The 15,681-nt window shown below is 49.5% G+C and overlaps 1 protein-coding gene across 5 annotated transcripts in view; it reads right to left on the minus strand.

The window, feature by feature from the left end:
- Positions 1 to 15,681, minus strand: part of CLEC16A (C-type lectin domain containing 16A) — a 197,789-nt gene that overhangs the window by 88,377 nt on the left and 93,731 nt on the right. For all 5 annotated transcript variants that reach the window (XM_041748308.1, XM_041748306.1, XM_041748309.1 and 2 more), the window contains one exon: positions 14,735 to 14,855. In XM_041748308.1, the coding sequence (XP_041604242.1) occupies positions 14,735 to 14,855 (121 nt within the window). The remainder of the gene's footprint in view (positions 1 to 14,734; positions 14,856 to 15,681) is intronic.

Genomic DNA, 15,681 nt, shown 5'->3' on the forward strand with positions numbered 1-15,681 from the left:
ATCACGGCAACAGTAGGAAATGAATGCACCACTTGATGTTCTAGACATGGGGCACTGACCGGTCATGACAGGCACTGTTGTATATTCCCTGAGAGTACCTGCTGCCTTGGACACTCTTGCCAAGCTTGTCTGCCTGCTGAACACCCCCTCCAAACAATCAGCTCAACACCTGGGGCTCCCAGAAGCAAATGTTGTCCCCATTTACCCCCATTGGTTCCCCCCGCTGCACAATGAAGATTCTTTCAAATCACTCACATCCCCCTGTGGACATAACACCTGCTAGGATGGCTAGGTTTTCTTCTCTCTACTTCTACCACCAAGCACAGGGCCCACTCTGTAAATGGGGGATGGACAAGTGACTTGGGTGAGTGAACAAAGGGAGGAGTCCAAGTTCTGCTGTCCGAATCTGGCTTCCCCACCTCTCTGTGCTTCCATTTTCCTAGTTGCTAAGATGGGATAACAGTAGGACCTACTTGGCCAGGTTGTGAGGGTTAAGTGAGCTACCCCAAGCAAAACGCTCACAGGAGTGAGGAAATAGACCAATGGCCAAAGCTATCATCACTGCTGTGTGATCCAGCAGAGGGTGCTAGGACGGGAAGGGAGGGAGCCTTCCCCAGACACTGCCTGGGACTCCTGTTTCTACCTCCAGCTTCCTCTCCGAGAGTGGTACTGAGGCTCATTGGAGGGGAGGTAGCAGAGGGAAGGGGCCACAGCACGAACAAAGAAAGCTGTAGATCTTCATCAATTCTGCTGCTCTGGAGAGTGCAGCCTATCACTGAAGAGAGGCTAGTGTTGTGAATAACCGGTTAAAGGGTAAAGGTTAACTGGAGTCATTTAAATGACATGCATATTTCCTGGCTCTGCAGGGCTCTGGAAAACCCCAGTTGCACTTAGAAAAATGCAAAGCATATTATCAAACTAGCAGGCCTGGGTATGGGTGATGAAAACAGTGAATGCAAAAGATAACCTGGACACACCGAACTGAAAACCAGGAAGTTGAGCGGGGGCTTTTTCTGCACAATGATGTGGCCTTGAGAGGAAAGGTCTACCTCACCTTGAGCCTGGTATAAGAAAGAGGGTCCCAAGCAGACCAAGGAAGGAAGGAAGGGAAGACAGGATGAAAACTTTTAGCTCCTTACTGTAAGAGAATGACTTACAAACACTCGGGTGACCCGAGAAAGACAGGCTCAGCTCCACTGACTACTAAGCCTCCTGCTCCCAAGACATTTTTACGACTCTGCCTGAAAAAGAGCAGGCTGCTTCCAGGCCTGGCGCTGGTTCAGGACAACCGGAGAGTCAGGCCTGGGCTGGGGCTGCAGTGCTGCGAGGCTGTCGGCTCTCGTGCAGCCCACGTCCATCATAAACAAGGCCAAGCTCGGGCTCGGTGGTTGCCTGAGCACACAGGGAGCTGGGGGCCGCAGGCATGCTCCTGGAGGCCCAGCGCAGCACCCTGGTCCCTCCTCTCTGCAACAAGGTGCCCCAGACTGGGATCTGCATTCGCACTTCATGCACAGTTAACTGACACAAACCCAACTGTATGCACTCAGGAAGGAAAGGGAGAGAGAAATGTCTGGTTAAATACTTCGGGCTGCTCTGGCTGCCACCCTACTGAAGAAGCATACCCCCTCCCTCCCAAGTGAGCCTGATGGGCAGGTGAGACTCTGCCTCCCTCCTGGGCCCGGCTCCTCCTGCCTCTCCCCACGAGGACCCCTCACAGTGCCCAGTGGGTCTCTCCCTGAGACCTCACTCTCACGTAGCACCAGCACAGCTAACTTCCTCTTCCTCTAGGACTCAAGGATGGGGACCCATTTCAGCCCTGGTGTGAAGACCAGCTGTGTCAGGCTCATTCAGAGATGTGCCACTCTCCCAAGGGGTTTGTAAGGCTGGCTTGGACAGGACAAGGTTCCCACCTCAGAAGCAAACTTCAGAATCTAGAGAGATGTGGCTGCCACATTACATCCCCAAAGCGAGCCTCCTTGGCAACATCTGGTGGATTAGGAGGTGGGCACGGAGAGCTCCAAGAGGGAACTGGAGTTCATGGGGAGCAACAGCGTAGAGACTAAGTGTTAACTTCCAGAACATTGCTCGGTCTCACCCAGTGGTTCTCAACACTGGCTGCACAAAGAAATCCTCCAGGGAGCACTTAAAAATGGAGATACCAGGGCCCCACCCCCAGAACAAGTGAATGAGAACTTTCTGGAGTGGGGCCTGGGCATGGATAGTGTTTGAAGATTCCCAAGTCCTCTTAAGGCACAACTTGGGCTGAGGACCTCCAGGGTCACCCTCGTCCAACAGAGGGAGCCCCAGGCCAGAAACCACCAGCCCTTCCACCACCTGCCCAGGGCTACAGCTCTGCCCGGGTCTAGTGGGCTAGAGGCAAGTAAGATGCCCAGAAGCAGGTCTACTGATGCAAGATTGCACATCAGGGTGTGCAGCAAACCAATTTTTACTTCTATTTTCAGGTAGGTCAAAGTGAAATGGCAACGTGAACTTTTGAGCATCCCAAGATCCGTACTCTGTACGCTTACTAATGGCTTAGCACAGCAAATACCATTTGCCATTCATTCGGGGAAAAAAAAAAAAATCAGGGGCACCTGGGTGGCTCAGATCATGATCCCGGGGTCCTGGAATCAAGTTCCACATTGGGCTCCCCACGGGGAGCCTGCTTCTCCCTCTGCCTATGTTTCTGCCTCTCTCTGTGTGTCTCTTATGAATAAATAAATAAAATCTCAAAAAACCCCCAAAAAACAAAAAACAAAAACCAATCAGTCCAGACCACCTACTGTGCCCCACAGCCCACTGGTCACCGGGAAATGGGGCGATCCTCATCACCGTCATCTTAAGTCCTGACATCTGCTTAAATCAGAGACCCAGTGGTCATTCTGTGTTAGGCAAGTGCTTCCTATACTTTGACTGTGACCTCTACTTAGGAATTTAGGTGACAACACTAATCTGAATGGAACATGTCTCCCTCCTGAGAGGGTGTGGAAAGAATGTGCTGCTCCCACCTCCCTGTTTACTACCGTACCTCCCACTGGGGTCTAGGGTGGGCTGGAGGGCGAGGGCTGGCTGAGAGCAGAGCAGGCCCAGTGGTGCTGGGTAAAGTGGCACCAGGATCCTGGGCTAGGGGAGAGGGTAAGTACAAGGCTGGTGGCCCTTCGATAAAGGTCACGCTGCATGTCACTGCTTCAGTCTCCCCAGAGATTGTTTTGGGTGTTCTGTGGCTGATCAGGTATCAGGGCCTGCAGCCAATCCTCCCATCCAGAGGTCTGGGCGGTCCCGTGTTGTCCCTGGTGGCTGGGTAGGGCGGTGGAACGGGATGTGTGGTGGGCGGGGAAACCAGTGGCTTTGGGGTGAGGAGCCCTGTGTAGGCAGAGCCCCAGACAGTCTCAGTGAGTGGGTTGGAGTGAGGGATGTCTTGAAACTCAACGTTAACCTTCAACCCCCCACCCTCCAGGAATTCCTGTTTCCCATGGCAGCTCACTGCCCCTGCTTGTCAGCCAGATGTGGTCAAGGAGGCTGGTGACTTCAGCGGCACGGGGAGGCAGAATGGGGGCTCAGGAACCACCCTGAAGCTAGGGGTGAGACTCTCCCGTGTTCCCGTGACTGGAACAGCACAGGAGGGAGGGATGGAGGCACAGGGCAGGGGCACACCCTGCAGGTCACAGGCAGGACTCTGGAGGAGTCTCTGGAGGGTTGTGACAGCTACTTTGAAATGATGTCCTGGGCTCTTGTTGGTGGAGAAAGGCAGTGGGGGAAGCTGGCAAACCAGATAGAGGACAGTTTCCAGCATCTGTACAAGGGTAGAGGCATGGAAGGTGGTGAGCAGGAACCAGATTCTGAATCTATCCAGTAACTGAACTGGCAAGATTTGCAGAGAGTGTGGTTGTAGGGGCAAGAGAAAGAGAGAAGACAGGCTACCCCGAGGCATTTGGCCCAAGTGACTACACAGATGGACTTCCGTTTATTGTCCAAGGAAGACTGTCACGTTTGAGTAGCTTCTCTGTTGGCATTTGCTGGCTAGGCTCTACCAAGTTGGGCCAGGCCCTTGCTTGGTAGGGAGCATCCTACCCGACAGCCCCATGAGGTACAGATGGAGAGATCCAAGGTTAGGGGGACACACCAAGGTCGCAGAGCCCTTGTGTGCTGGGCCCCTGTCTGCTCTTCCAGCTGCCCTGGAACACAGCTGCCACATTCAAATATCTGTCTGCTTCCCAAAGGCCATGCCATGCCTCAGAAGATACTGCTCCTTGAGCAAATCGAAGCCACTGGATCCCCTCTGATCAGAGGGAACAAAACCACGGCCCCTTACAAACACATGGGAAGGACTGGGATGGATCTGGGAAAAACACTTAACTTACTCTGTAAAAAGCCTTCAGTAAAAATGACTATTTTCATAAGCAAGGAAGGAAAAAGCTCAAAACCAGTCTCTTCCACTCAAACACCTCATTTCCCCAGTGCATAGAGTGGAATTTAGAAATTATGCTTTGTAGAGGGGAAGAAAAATCCTAATTTCTGTCTTTTCCAGAAAATATGTCCTAGTACTACTTGAATACATAACTGACAACAGAGGGCACAGCCATTAGGTGACCTTGTGATTTCAGCAAAACGTGTCTCTCTAATGTAGCTCAATTATGATTGTAAGTTTATAAAACAGGGAAAGATTACAGGAATATACATTAAACCACATCAATGAGCACTACTGAGAAAAAAAAAAAATTAGACCAGCAGACAGGTACCAATCAAATAATCAATACGCAGGAAACAGCTACATCACCCTGCTTTAAGAGAACCAAATAATGCTGCAATTGGATTTACTTTAAAATTTTCCACTTGAACAAAACTGACAGCTGTATTATAATCACATTTCCAGTCACTTTATAAGATACAAATTTCATTTCTCCATATTTCTACTTCATTTCTGAAAGGGGGCCAGCAACATTATTCATCAAGCACACAGAGGAGCCACCTAATTCATAGAGAGGGGGGAAATGCTGTTAATCCCATGTTTTCCGTCCCCTTAGAGAATTGGTGGTTTAGTTCAAACATGCTTCTTTCTGATCAGTCTAGTTCAGGGCCTGGTTGCAAAGAAGGGCAAGGGAGGGGAAAAAGCAGCATTTTAGTTCTTAGGTAAAATGATGTAGGATAGCTCAACTGTTGAAATGGAAAACAATCTACATGTTTAGAAGACACCCAGGGCAGTTTAAGACTGTTAGTATATTTCTTTGAGGGGCGAGGGGTGGTCTGCACTGGGAGCCCGACTCTTCAAATGCCTGGTGGTGATAAAAAAACATGGTCCTTAATTCACGATCCAGTGGCCTCAAATTACTCAACACAACATTTAGAAATGCCACTTTCATGTTAATGAAAGCGCCTTAAATGTTTACAAATAATTAAAGGGGCTGCTCAAGCTCTAATCGGTTTAATCCAACGAGTCTTCTTTGAGTGCCTACTGTGTGCCAGACCCTGTGCCAGGCACTAGAGATAGAAAAAGGTGAGCCCCCTGACCGTGGGGCTGGAGGTCAGGAGCGGTCCCCAGCGTGCAGGTGGGAACGTCCACATGCAGAGACCAGGGACAAAGAGCGCTGGGGGGATGCAGGCTGAAGAGCCATAGACCACATTGGTCTCGGGTTTGACACTGGCACTGAATGAACTCGTCTTCAGGGGTTCTGGGCCCAAGGAGTCATCTGAGTCTGAATCAAGTCATCCTTGCAGATTTTGGATCTTCATCAGCCAGCACCCACTTTCCTAAAAGTCATCTTTCCAAGAAATGTACTGTCTAACAAGCCTGTGTGGCCGCCTCCACTTCTCAGTGTATCCCATGGGCAGAAACGGTCATGAGATTCTGGTTTGTCAGAACTCCTACAGAAAACCTTCTAACAGGAGAAAGCCATTCCCCACCCAGTGTGTCATCCTGATGATGGATGCTGGTGACTGTTTTTGTGAGGGAAGCCTGCACACACTGAGCGAGCGTGAGCCCGAGCATTTCTGAGGGATTCTCTCTTCTAATCTGCAAGCAGCTCTGATGCAGGCACTATCATCACCATTTTACCAAGAGGAAGAAAGGCTCAGAGAGGTTAACTAGTTTGCCCAAGGTCACGCAGCTGGGATTCAAGCTTGGTTTCTTTCCTGAAACCAAAGCCTCACCCCTAAGCATGATGCTCATCATTAATTAAGTGCTGGATGTTCAAGGACTTGATTTCTATTTTGCCGCTTTCTTAAGATTTTGAAAAATATCAAACTTCCAGCAAGGATTAAAGACTAGCACAATAAGCATACTCGTAAAGCCCTCCACCTACATTCACCAACTTTAATACTTAGCTGCATTTGCTTCCTCTCTCTCTATACCCACACACTCACATTTTTATTTCGTGAATCATCCCGGAGCTGCAGGCAGCATGACAATTTACCTTGAACACTGCAGCCTGTACTTCCTAAAAACGAAGACATTCTCCCACAGAATGACAGTTCCATTATCACACCTAAAAATGTAATAATGACCTCAAATTATATGAGCCAATCACAATCTACATGTAAATTTCCTTGGTTTTCAAAAAAAAGTCCTTTATGCTACTTGTTCCTTTCCATCCAAGATCTGATCCAAGTGGACAGTTGTCTTCTCCATTTCAATAATCTAGAACAAAAATCTAGACCTGGCCCTCTCCCCCTCCATTTCAATAATCTAGAACAAAAATATAGACCTGGCCCTCTCCCCCTCCATGTTTTTTTGGTTTTCCATGACATTCACATTTTTGAAAAGCTTGTCAGCTGTCTTTGAGTGTGTCCAACATTCCAGATTGGTCTTTATTATTTATGCTATTTTCTCACTTTTGCCAGGATGAGGCATATGATAATGACCAGGTCAACAAAGTAAGGCAAAATAGAGAATTTTTCAGAACTGAGAGGGACCACAAAAACTATTATTGACCTTGCAAGAGAAGCCAATCAATGAGCTCACATTTTCATGGACTTAAAATCAAGTCACATCACTTACTCAGGGAGCTTCATTATACTCTTGCTGGAAAAGACTATCTCAGCAGTCGGATGAATGAGCCAGGAGCTTCTATGTGGCCTACAAGCTCTTGCCTGTCAAGACATCGGGATGAAGGGCACAGGGTGCTAGGGACTGGGGAAATGGGGAATACTGGCGGGTTGCTCATGGCATTCACATTCATATCCATCAAGAAACAAAAAGATAACAAAGACGGGGGACTTGGCCTTGATTCAAACATGGATGCAGAATTTGGGGTATGGTTGTCATACATGTAAGTACGCACAGCTGCACTTGTACTGGGGGAACAAGTGGTTTGTAGCCGGGGAAGGTAGAGCCAGAGCAAAGGCCCTGGGCTAGGCATGTACCTGGTATGTCTGAAGGAAAGCAAGAAAGCAGAGAGCCAGGTGGTGCTAGATGATACTCAGCCTCTCAGTCATTGTAAAGTCAGAGGGGGAAAGAGGCCACTGTGAGGAAAGGGAGGACATGACCTTGACTCCTGTTCTAAGAAGACAACACTGGACATTGTGCGGAGAATAAACTGCAGGGGACGCTTTACGAGGCTGGCTACTACAGCAATGCAGGTGGCCCAAGATGGCAGGGCAGACCAAGGGCCGGGGTGGAGCTGAGAGAGGTGGTCGGATCTGGACACAGCTGGAGGGAGGGCGGAGCAGGTGTGCCGAGGGGCTGGGAGGCAGGCTGGGGAGGAGGAGGGGAGCCAGGGACGAGCCCCAGATTTTAGCGTCTGAAGGGAGCTGCCTGCCACCCACCAGGAGATGGGCAGGTTGCAGGGGACAGGTGTGTGTGTGGGGAGCTCACGCTCCCCTGTGTGGGTGGTTAAGTGTGAGGTACTGAGCACAGCTGGAGGGAAGGGGAGGCCCGAGGCCGGAGAAGGAGCGAGCTGGTGGGAGCTGCGCCCACCCACGAGAAGAGGCAGCCCACTACTGCCTGTGGGGATGCCGGCCCCACAGGACCAGACTGTTTCATATTCAAAATGAGACATATCTGGGTCTGTGCAGTAAGATGTCTTGATTTTAAAGTGCTGGCAACTCATATAAAATTGCAAATATTTTGCCAGAGACCAAGGGACATCTGTGGGCCCGTCTGACTGAGGGCCAGCACCTTGTGACCTGACCCCTCTAACACAGCTATTGCTCCCCAATAATCCTGCAAAGGAAGGCGCTGCTACTCTGATCTTATCAATGAGGGAACTGAGGCTCAGAGAGGGGGATCGATTTGTCTCCAGTCACACAGTGAGGAAGAGACAGAGCTGTGACCCAGACGTCACATCCGTCCTCTCCTGAGTCTGTATTTTTCTCCACGCCCTCAGCTACCTTCTGAAACAGGCAAGCCCTGGGCTAGAAACACTAGGGAGAACTGAGGGAAGGTCCACAGCAGCCTGCCTGGCCGGGACACCAGAACAAGTGAAATAGCATTACTGCTGTTAATCATTAGCTTCAAAGGCTCGATGGGTTGGGTTCCAGAGAACAAGCTAGATCAAACAGGATGGGTCTCCAAGCAACAAACAGTCCATGTGCCTGGGCCACAAAGCAGAACGCAAGCTCGCTCAAGACCCACTTGCTGGGGCACATTGGGGTGCGCAAGCAGCTGTGGGCACCACCTTTGGGACAACACTTCTGCAGGACTGGTCTCACAGGACTGGCCTCTCAACAGGGCTACCTGCTGGAATGTGGCCCCTGACCCCATAAATCTCCCCTCACACTGAGGCCAGAGAGGCCCTTCTGAGATACGCATGTGATCATCTCAGCAGGTGAAAAACACTTCTCACTCTTCTCAGGAGAAAGCTCCAAATCCCTGATCTATGTATGAGGCCCACGCACTGGGCCCCAGGCAATCTCAACGTCACCTCACCACCCTGCCCTGCCCTGCCCGGTCACACTGCTGCTTCTCGTCTTCCTCAACTCCTCATTGACTCTGGGGCCTTGTTCCTGCCACACCCCGTGCTGCTGTCACCTGCACCCACATCTAGCCCTCAGACAGGTGGTCGATCCCTCAGGAGCCTGCCTGACCTCCAGGGCAGGTCAAGCCCTGTTCCCTGTGCAAGCTTCTTAGCACAGTGGCCATCTGCCTTTGTTCTGTGTGATGATGTGATGGTCAGTGTCCACCTCCCCCATCAGACAGCTCAAAAAAGACAGACATCTTTGCTCTTGTGATTGGTCCACACTTGAATTATTTAAGGAACAGACCCCATTACAGCACAGTACTATTTCTTGGAAAGTCTGTCCCTTTTTCTGAAGTGATGCTCTTCCTACTTATCTGAGATTAACAATTCCCTTTCTTTTATGAAATGACAGTTCATAAATGTTTAAAACAAGCAAAAAAAGACTTGGTAAAATAAAACCTCCTAACCCCAGAGGTTTTGTGGGGTTTTATTTTTGTTTTGGCACTTCCCTGAGCTGTGCAGTTCCAAGGTCTAGGAACTACATGGAACCACCACTCTATTCTACATGGACAATTTCCACCCCATGAACAAGTGAGCCCAAGCCTGGGTGAGGAATCAGACCCAGAGGGCAGAGACCTGCTTGTATGTGGGCACTTCTCTGGGGGTTTGGGATGCCCCCTCACAGACTGTGTGATCTAGGATTCTCCTGACTGCTGCAGGGCTCTTTTGTGGAACCGCCATCTATGCTGTAACACCACACAAGTGGAAATGCCAAGAGCTGTGCAATAGTCACAGGAGGTGGCTCAGCCAATGAAAAGTCACCGAACATGGTAACTCTGAAACTCCTGAGAGTACGTGGAAAACCACTTCCAAGGAGAGCGTGGAGAGGTTTCTGACCCTCTCCCTGGACATCTGGCTGGGCTGCCTCCCAGTAACTTCCTCTGCCCACCCGCCTAACCTTCATCATCTTTTGGAACCAGCTCCTCCTCCAGGGCTGTCTCCCCAGCTTACAGAATCACAATCCCCTCACCCCTTGCTGTCTGCAGTGTCCTCAAGCTCAGAACCCAGAGTCCAGCTGGATGTCCAGCATCGCCACAAAACACTGTCCCCAGATGGTGCTACCTGTTAGTGGTCCTCCCATCCCCCGGACCCCCACCCCAAACCAGAAGCACCACAGAGCAGAGACCAAGTCTGGCTTTAGATCCATCCCAGCACTGTGCCTGGCATACAGCGGGTGCTCAATACAAGATAAAGTAAGGGAAGCACATAGTATGGATACAACAAGTACATGTTGAATGTCCACATGGAAAAGGCTGGGAAGGAACCCAAGTGTGGCACCATGTGCTTCACCAACATGATCTCATTTGATTTTCAATGTCTCTCCCTGTAAGTGGTTTTAGAATCATTTTAAGGGTCAGGCTACTGAGCCTCACAAACATGAAGACCCTGGGCAAGGTCACAAGGCCAATGACCTCCAACCACACCAGGGGTGGCCAAGGCAGATGTCAGCATGGCCAGCCAACCCTCCCTCCCTGGCTCCCCTAGAGCCACAGCTGGGCTGCGGAAGCTCACTATCTGTGATGGTGGCGACCAATTCTATGACAAAGAGCAGCCGCAAGTCCTTTTCTGTTACAGGGAAGTATTTATAGATGCAGTAGTATGATGTCTTCCATTGGTTTTACTACCCTCAGAGGGGGGTGAAGGAGGGCAGGTATTTTGAAAAGAGAAATGGTGGAGCAGATGGAATGAGACATAGTGAAAGAATAATAACCCTTGAAGCTGAAGGCGGGGGTATATGGAGATTCATGGTGCCATTCTCTCTAAAAGTCTAATCTATTTTATCTAGTCAAGCTGGTCCTCCCTTCCCATCTCGCCTCCCTCCCGCTCACGGCTGCCAGTCTTGGACCTGGGCCCTAAGCCACTCTCCTGTCCAGCAAAAACAAAACAGGCTCGAGCACAGTCAGCTCTGCCTCTTTCTGGAGGGGCGATAGCCTCCGCAATGCTCCTTGTCTGGAGCCACCCTGTCAGAGCTCACCTGGCACACATGGCCCAGAGGCCTGCAGCTGGTCAGCAGACATGTGACATGACTTCTGTGTACCCATACACTGTGGTTTCTTATCAGAGCGTGACAAAGTCAGTAAATACACTTTAACTCACCTTCTCCTGCGGTGTGGAACTGGCATGCCTTTGAGCTTGTCCGCCCGTATCACATCACCTTCCATAAAAGTTGACCAGCCCCCAGCCCCCTGAGTCAGCTTTCTTCAAATCACTAGGCTCAGAAGAAGCAGGCCCAGCTTCCAAGCAATGGCAAATATGAATGCCTTTGCCTACATTACAATGTTGCCTACATTTTATATACATAGAAGGTACTTTGTGACATGCAAAGCATACTGATTTTTCCCCACTGGAAGGTGAGGTGTTCCAGCATTTAAGAATAATCACCAGAATAAAAAAAAAAAAAAAAAAAAGAAGAAGAAAACAAAGTCCAACAACAACACGTGCATATCTCATTCTAGTACCATATGCTCATCAAATCCATAATTCCTAGTATTTTCTGGAAGGTGCCCTCTTTAGCAAAGACATAATTTGTGATCACGCTGGGTAAAGACAAACAGCCATTACTTTCTTAATGGCCAACTACCCAAAAGGGCTCAGTTAAGTGATCTCAACTAGCAATCTAATCAATTAAAATTGATAAGTGAAATACTTGGAACCCTTATTTCAGCAGGCCATTTCTAGGTGGGGTGGGAGTTGGGGAGGAAGGAATGTGAATTCCCAGCATAAAATTTAATTCCATTTCACGGATACAAACATTCTTGCTACCCTGATGGAGTGGTCCCCTTGAAAGCAAGCTGTTTCCCTCTTCCCTTGAATCAAATCAGAGAAAGACTGGTTTATGGTGCTCTGCAGGCAACTCAATCAAGAAATTGCCATCAGAAATCCTGATGGCAATTTCTCAAGAGGAAAGGACCAAAGAAGATGAGCATAGAGCAGCCCAAGGGGCACTTAGTTTCCTTGTTCTTCTGAGAGAGAGAGGAAAAAAAGAGAAGAAGAAGAAGACAAGAAGAATTAAGGGACGCCTGGGTGGCTCAGTCAGTTAAGTGTCTGACTCTCAGTTCTGGCTCAGGTCATGATCTCAGGATTGTGAGATGGAGCCCCAACCCCAAGTCAGGCTTTGCTCTCAGCAGGGAGTCTCCTTGAGTTTTTCTCTCTCTTCCTCTGCCCCCTCCCTGTGCACATGTGCTCCCCCGCCCCGCCCCGTCTCAAATAAGTAAATCTTTTTTTTTTTTTTTAAGTTAGACAAGGGATGCCTGGGTAGCTCAGTGGTTGAGCATCTGCCTTTGGCTCAGGGCGTGATCATGGAGTCCCAGGATCGAGTCCCACATCAGGCTCCTTGCATGGAGCCTGCTTCTCCTTCTGCCTGTGTCTCTGCCTCTCTCTCCCCATGTCTCTCATGAATAAATAAATAAAATTTTTAAAAAAATATTCAAAAGAGTCCAAAAAAAAATGTTAGACAAGTGGGTAAAAGCCATTAATAATGACTTTAGGAGACTCTTTTTTTTTTTTAATTTTTATTTATTTATGATAGTCACACAGAGAGAGAGAGAGAGAGAGAGAGGCAGAGACACAGGCAGAAGGAGAAGCAGGCTCCATGCACTGGGAGCCCGACGTGGGATTTGATCCCGGGTCTCCAGGATCGCGCCCTAGGCCAAAGGCAGGCGCCAAACCGCTGCGCCACCCAGGGATCCCAACTTTAGGAGACTCTTCTATTCACAAAGAGCTCTTTATATGCATTACCTTATTAGCAGGTAACACAGACTACAGTTTCCTGAGCACAGTTGTATGCTGGACACTATGCTCCATCATATATTTCATGTTATATTCTGCTCAAGTCTCAAGCCCATCATATTAGGAAGTTCATCGACATTTTCCAGATGAGGAAATTAAGTTGTGGGGGTTTCAATCATTTGTTCCAAGGAATACACAGCAGGACAGGGGCATGGGGATCAAATGTCCACCCTCAGTGATTACCGGTCACAAAACTGAACACTTTTGTCAAAATTCACCCAACTATACACTGAAACTTACTGAGTTTTACTGGCTGTAAACTGCATCTCAGTAAAGCTGATTTAAGACAAGGGAGACCCTGCCCTTACCATGTGCCACAAAGAGTAGCCATCTACTGCTCCTGCTTGCTCAGCTTCCATCTCTGAGTTTCCTTTGAGGGCAAACTCCCTCCTCCCTCTCAGGTGATAGAGTAGAAAAGAAACTGGTCCTATCTCCCAGTTCCAGGGCTGGCCATGTGACCCTGGCCTCACCCAGTAATGAATCACATTCCTCTAACAACACCTGGTTCAGGGATGGTCCACCAACCCAGGCCAGACCAATGAGAGCCCTGCTGTGGAATTCCATCAAAGTTACAGGAAAAATGAAGCCCTGTTTATGTCAGGGCTGTGTAGCTGGTTCAGAAGATTTGGACGCTGTGGATGGTCACCTTGTCAGTATCTGGTGTGAGCCCTCCTCTTCTAGGTGAAGCCAGAACAAAGCGAAACTGAGCTAAAACAGTAGGTAGCAGCCTCCTAATGGCATTGCTTGAGTACCTAGATCCAGCTATACCTGAAGGCAGAGGTACTCCTGGACCTTCTAGTGACACCAGTCAATTCACTTTTCTTTTTCCTGAAGCCTGACTAAGTTGGGTTTTCTGTCTCTTATAACCAAGGAATCCTACCATATCACAATACCTTTAAGAAACAGAAAAGCATAAACCACATCTTCTTTATCCATTCATCTTTCGATGGACACCGAGGCTCCTTCCACAGTTTGGCTATTGTGGCCATTGCTGATAGAAACATCGGGGTGCAGGTGTCCCGACGTTTCATTGCATCTGAATCTTTGGGGTAAATCCCCAACAATGCAATTGCTGGGTCGTATGTTCTCATTCATTTGGGGAATATGAATAATAGTGAAAGGGAATATAAAGGAAGGGAAAAGAAATGTTGGGAAATATCAGGAAGGGAGACAGAACATAAAGACTCCTAACTCGGGGAAACGAACTAGGGGTGGTGGAAGGGGAGGAGGGCGGGTGTTGGAGGGGAATGGGTGACGGGCACTGAGGTGGACACTTGACGGGATGAGCACTGGGTGTTTTTCTGTACGTTGGTAAATTAAACACCAATAAAAGTTAATTAAAAAAAAAAAAAAAAAAGAAACAGAAAAGCACCCTGCCTATCCATGTGCTTGTGCCCTATTGTAACTGGAGGAGAGAACTATATGTGTATGAGAAAGATTATAGGAGTGTGACCAGGCTTATACCCACTATCACTGTTAAATCACACCCTCATGCTCATGCTGCCAAGGAGAGCTGAGGGCCTGAGTGGTGAGGGAGGCCACCCAAGGCTGCAGGCTGAGCACATGGTTCTCCAGCCTCCGCCTATTGGCTGGTGATTTGCATTTTTAAAAGTCTTCCCCTTTTTCGCAGCAGAGGCCTTTAATTGTTAGAATCCTACAGAAACCCAACACACAAAACCAATCAAAGTAGCACTGCCACAGTGATGTGGATAGCAGGGGTCCTGGAGCTGGAGATCCCAAACACCTTGCACACACTTCTTGGCAGACCACCCGCCCCGCTCCCTCTGGGCTCTGGGAAGCAGTCCGCAGATAGACTGCCAGCTCCAGGGCCCACTCTGAGAGTCTTGTGGGACATGCACGCTCTGTTAGCTTCTGGTGACAGATCAACCACAGCAGCAAAGGCAGGTGGCACACCGACCTTTTCAGTGACGCTGGGGCCAGCGTGGTGGTACACGTGCCCCTCCCAGCCCCCCACCTCTGCCACAACTCACTCAGATCCAGCACGTCATCAGTTTTGATCAGGTCTTCCTCCCGTGTCAGTGGCAATTGGGTCTCGGGCTCCCCTCGCAGCTGCAGCGACAGGGAGCGGAGCATGAAGAACACCCGGATGGCCTGGATGGACAGTTTGGGGGCAGAGGAGAATGAAACTGGAGTTACTGGGGTGAAGTGTTCCATGTGGAAGAATAATATAGTGCCTCTCAATGTGAGCAAACAAATAAAACGAAGCAAAGTCCATTTCTCCCAGCATCACGGCTCTGTTGTTTTCAGAGCAAGGCCAATCGATCAATCAATCAATCAATCAATCAATCAATAAAATCAAGGGGCACAGCCTATTTTCAGTTCTCCAAAGCTTTCAGACACTTTGCCTCCACTAAGCACCTGGCATTTGCCAGGACCTCTCCCCCAGTGTCATGTGACCTTCAAGACATCCCTGCTTAGCAGGCAGCCCTGTTCTGCAGACAAGGCACTGAGACCCAAGGAGGCAAAGTGACCTGCCCCAGGGACGGCAAGAATCAGGCCTCTTCCAACCAAACCTGAAAATCTGAAATCACAAATAACAGTGTTGCAGTGTCGCCTCGTGAATGCAGGGGCAGGGAAGGCAGAAGAGGGTGACACCCTCATGGGGTTCAGAGTCAGCCAGACTCTGTTAAAGTCCTGCCCCTCCCCGTCCCTGGGTGAGTGCATTCATGGCAGATCTCCGTCCCTGGGTCTTACCCCAGGAGGTGTGCAGTGGGTGGGAAGGCAGACCTGGCACCTGGCAGGTGTCCCAAGTGCCCCTCCCAAGTGCCAGCTTTCTGGGGGCAGCGGCAGCTCCGTCAGTACAGGGGTTCCTGGCCCGTGAAAGCAGTATCTGGGTAGAATCCAGTGTGGCCATCAGACATTTCCAGAGAGCAGGAAAAAAACAGAATCTCAAGCCCAGAACCAGAGAAGTCTGTGC

The sequence above is a fragment of the Vulpes lagopus genome, chromosome 3, assembly GCF_018345385.1.
Source record: "Vulpes lagopus strain Blue_001 chromosome 3, ASM1834538v1, whole genome shotgun sequence".
Classification (NCBI taxonomy): domain Eukaryota; kingdom Metazoa; phylum Chordata; class Mammalia; order Carnivora; family Canidae; genus Vulpes; species Vulpes lagopus.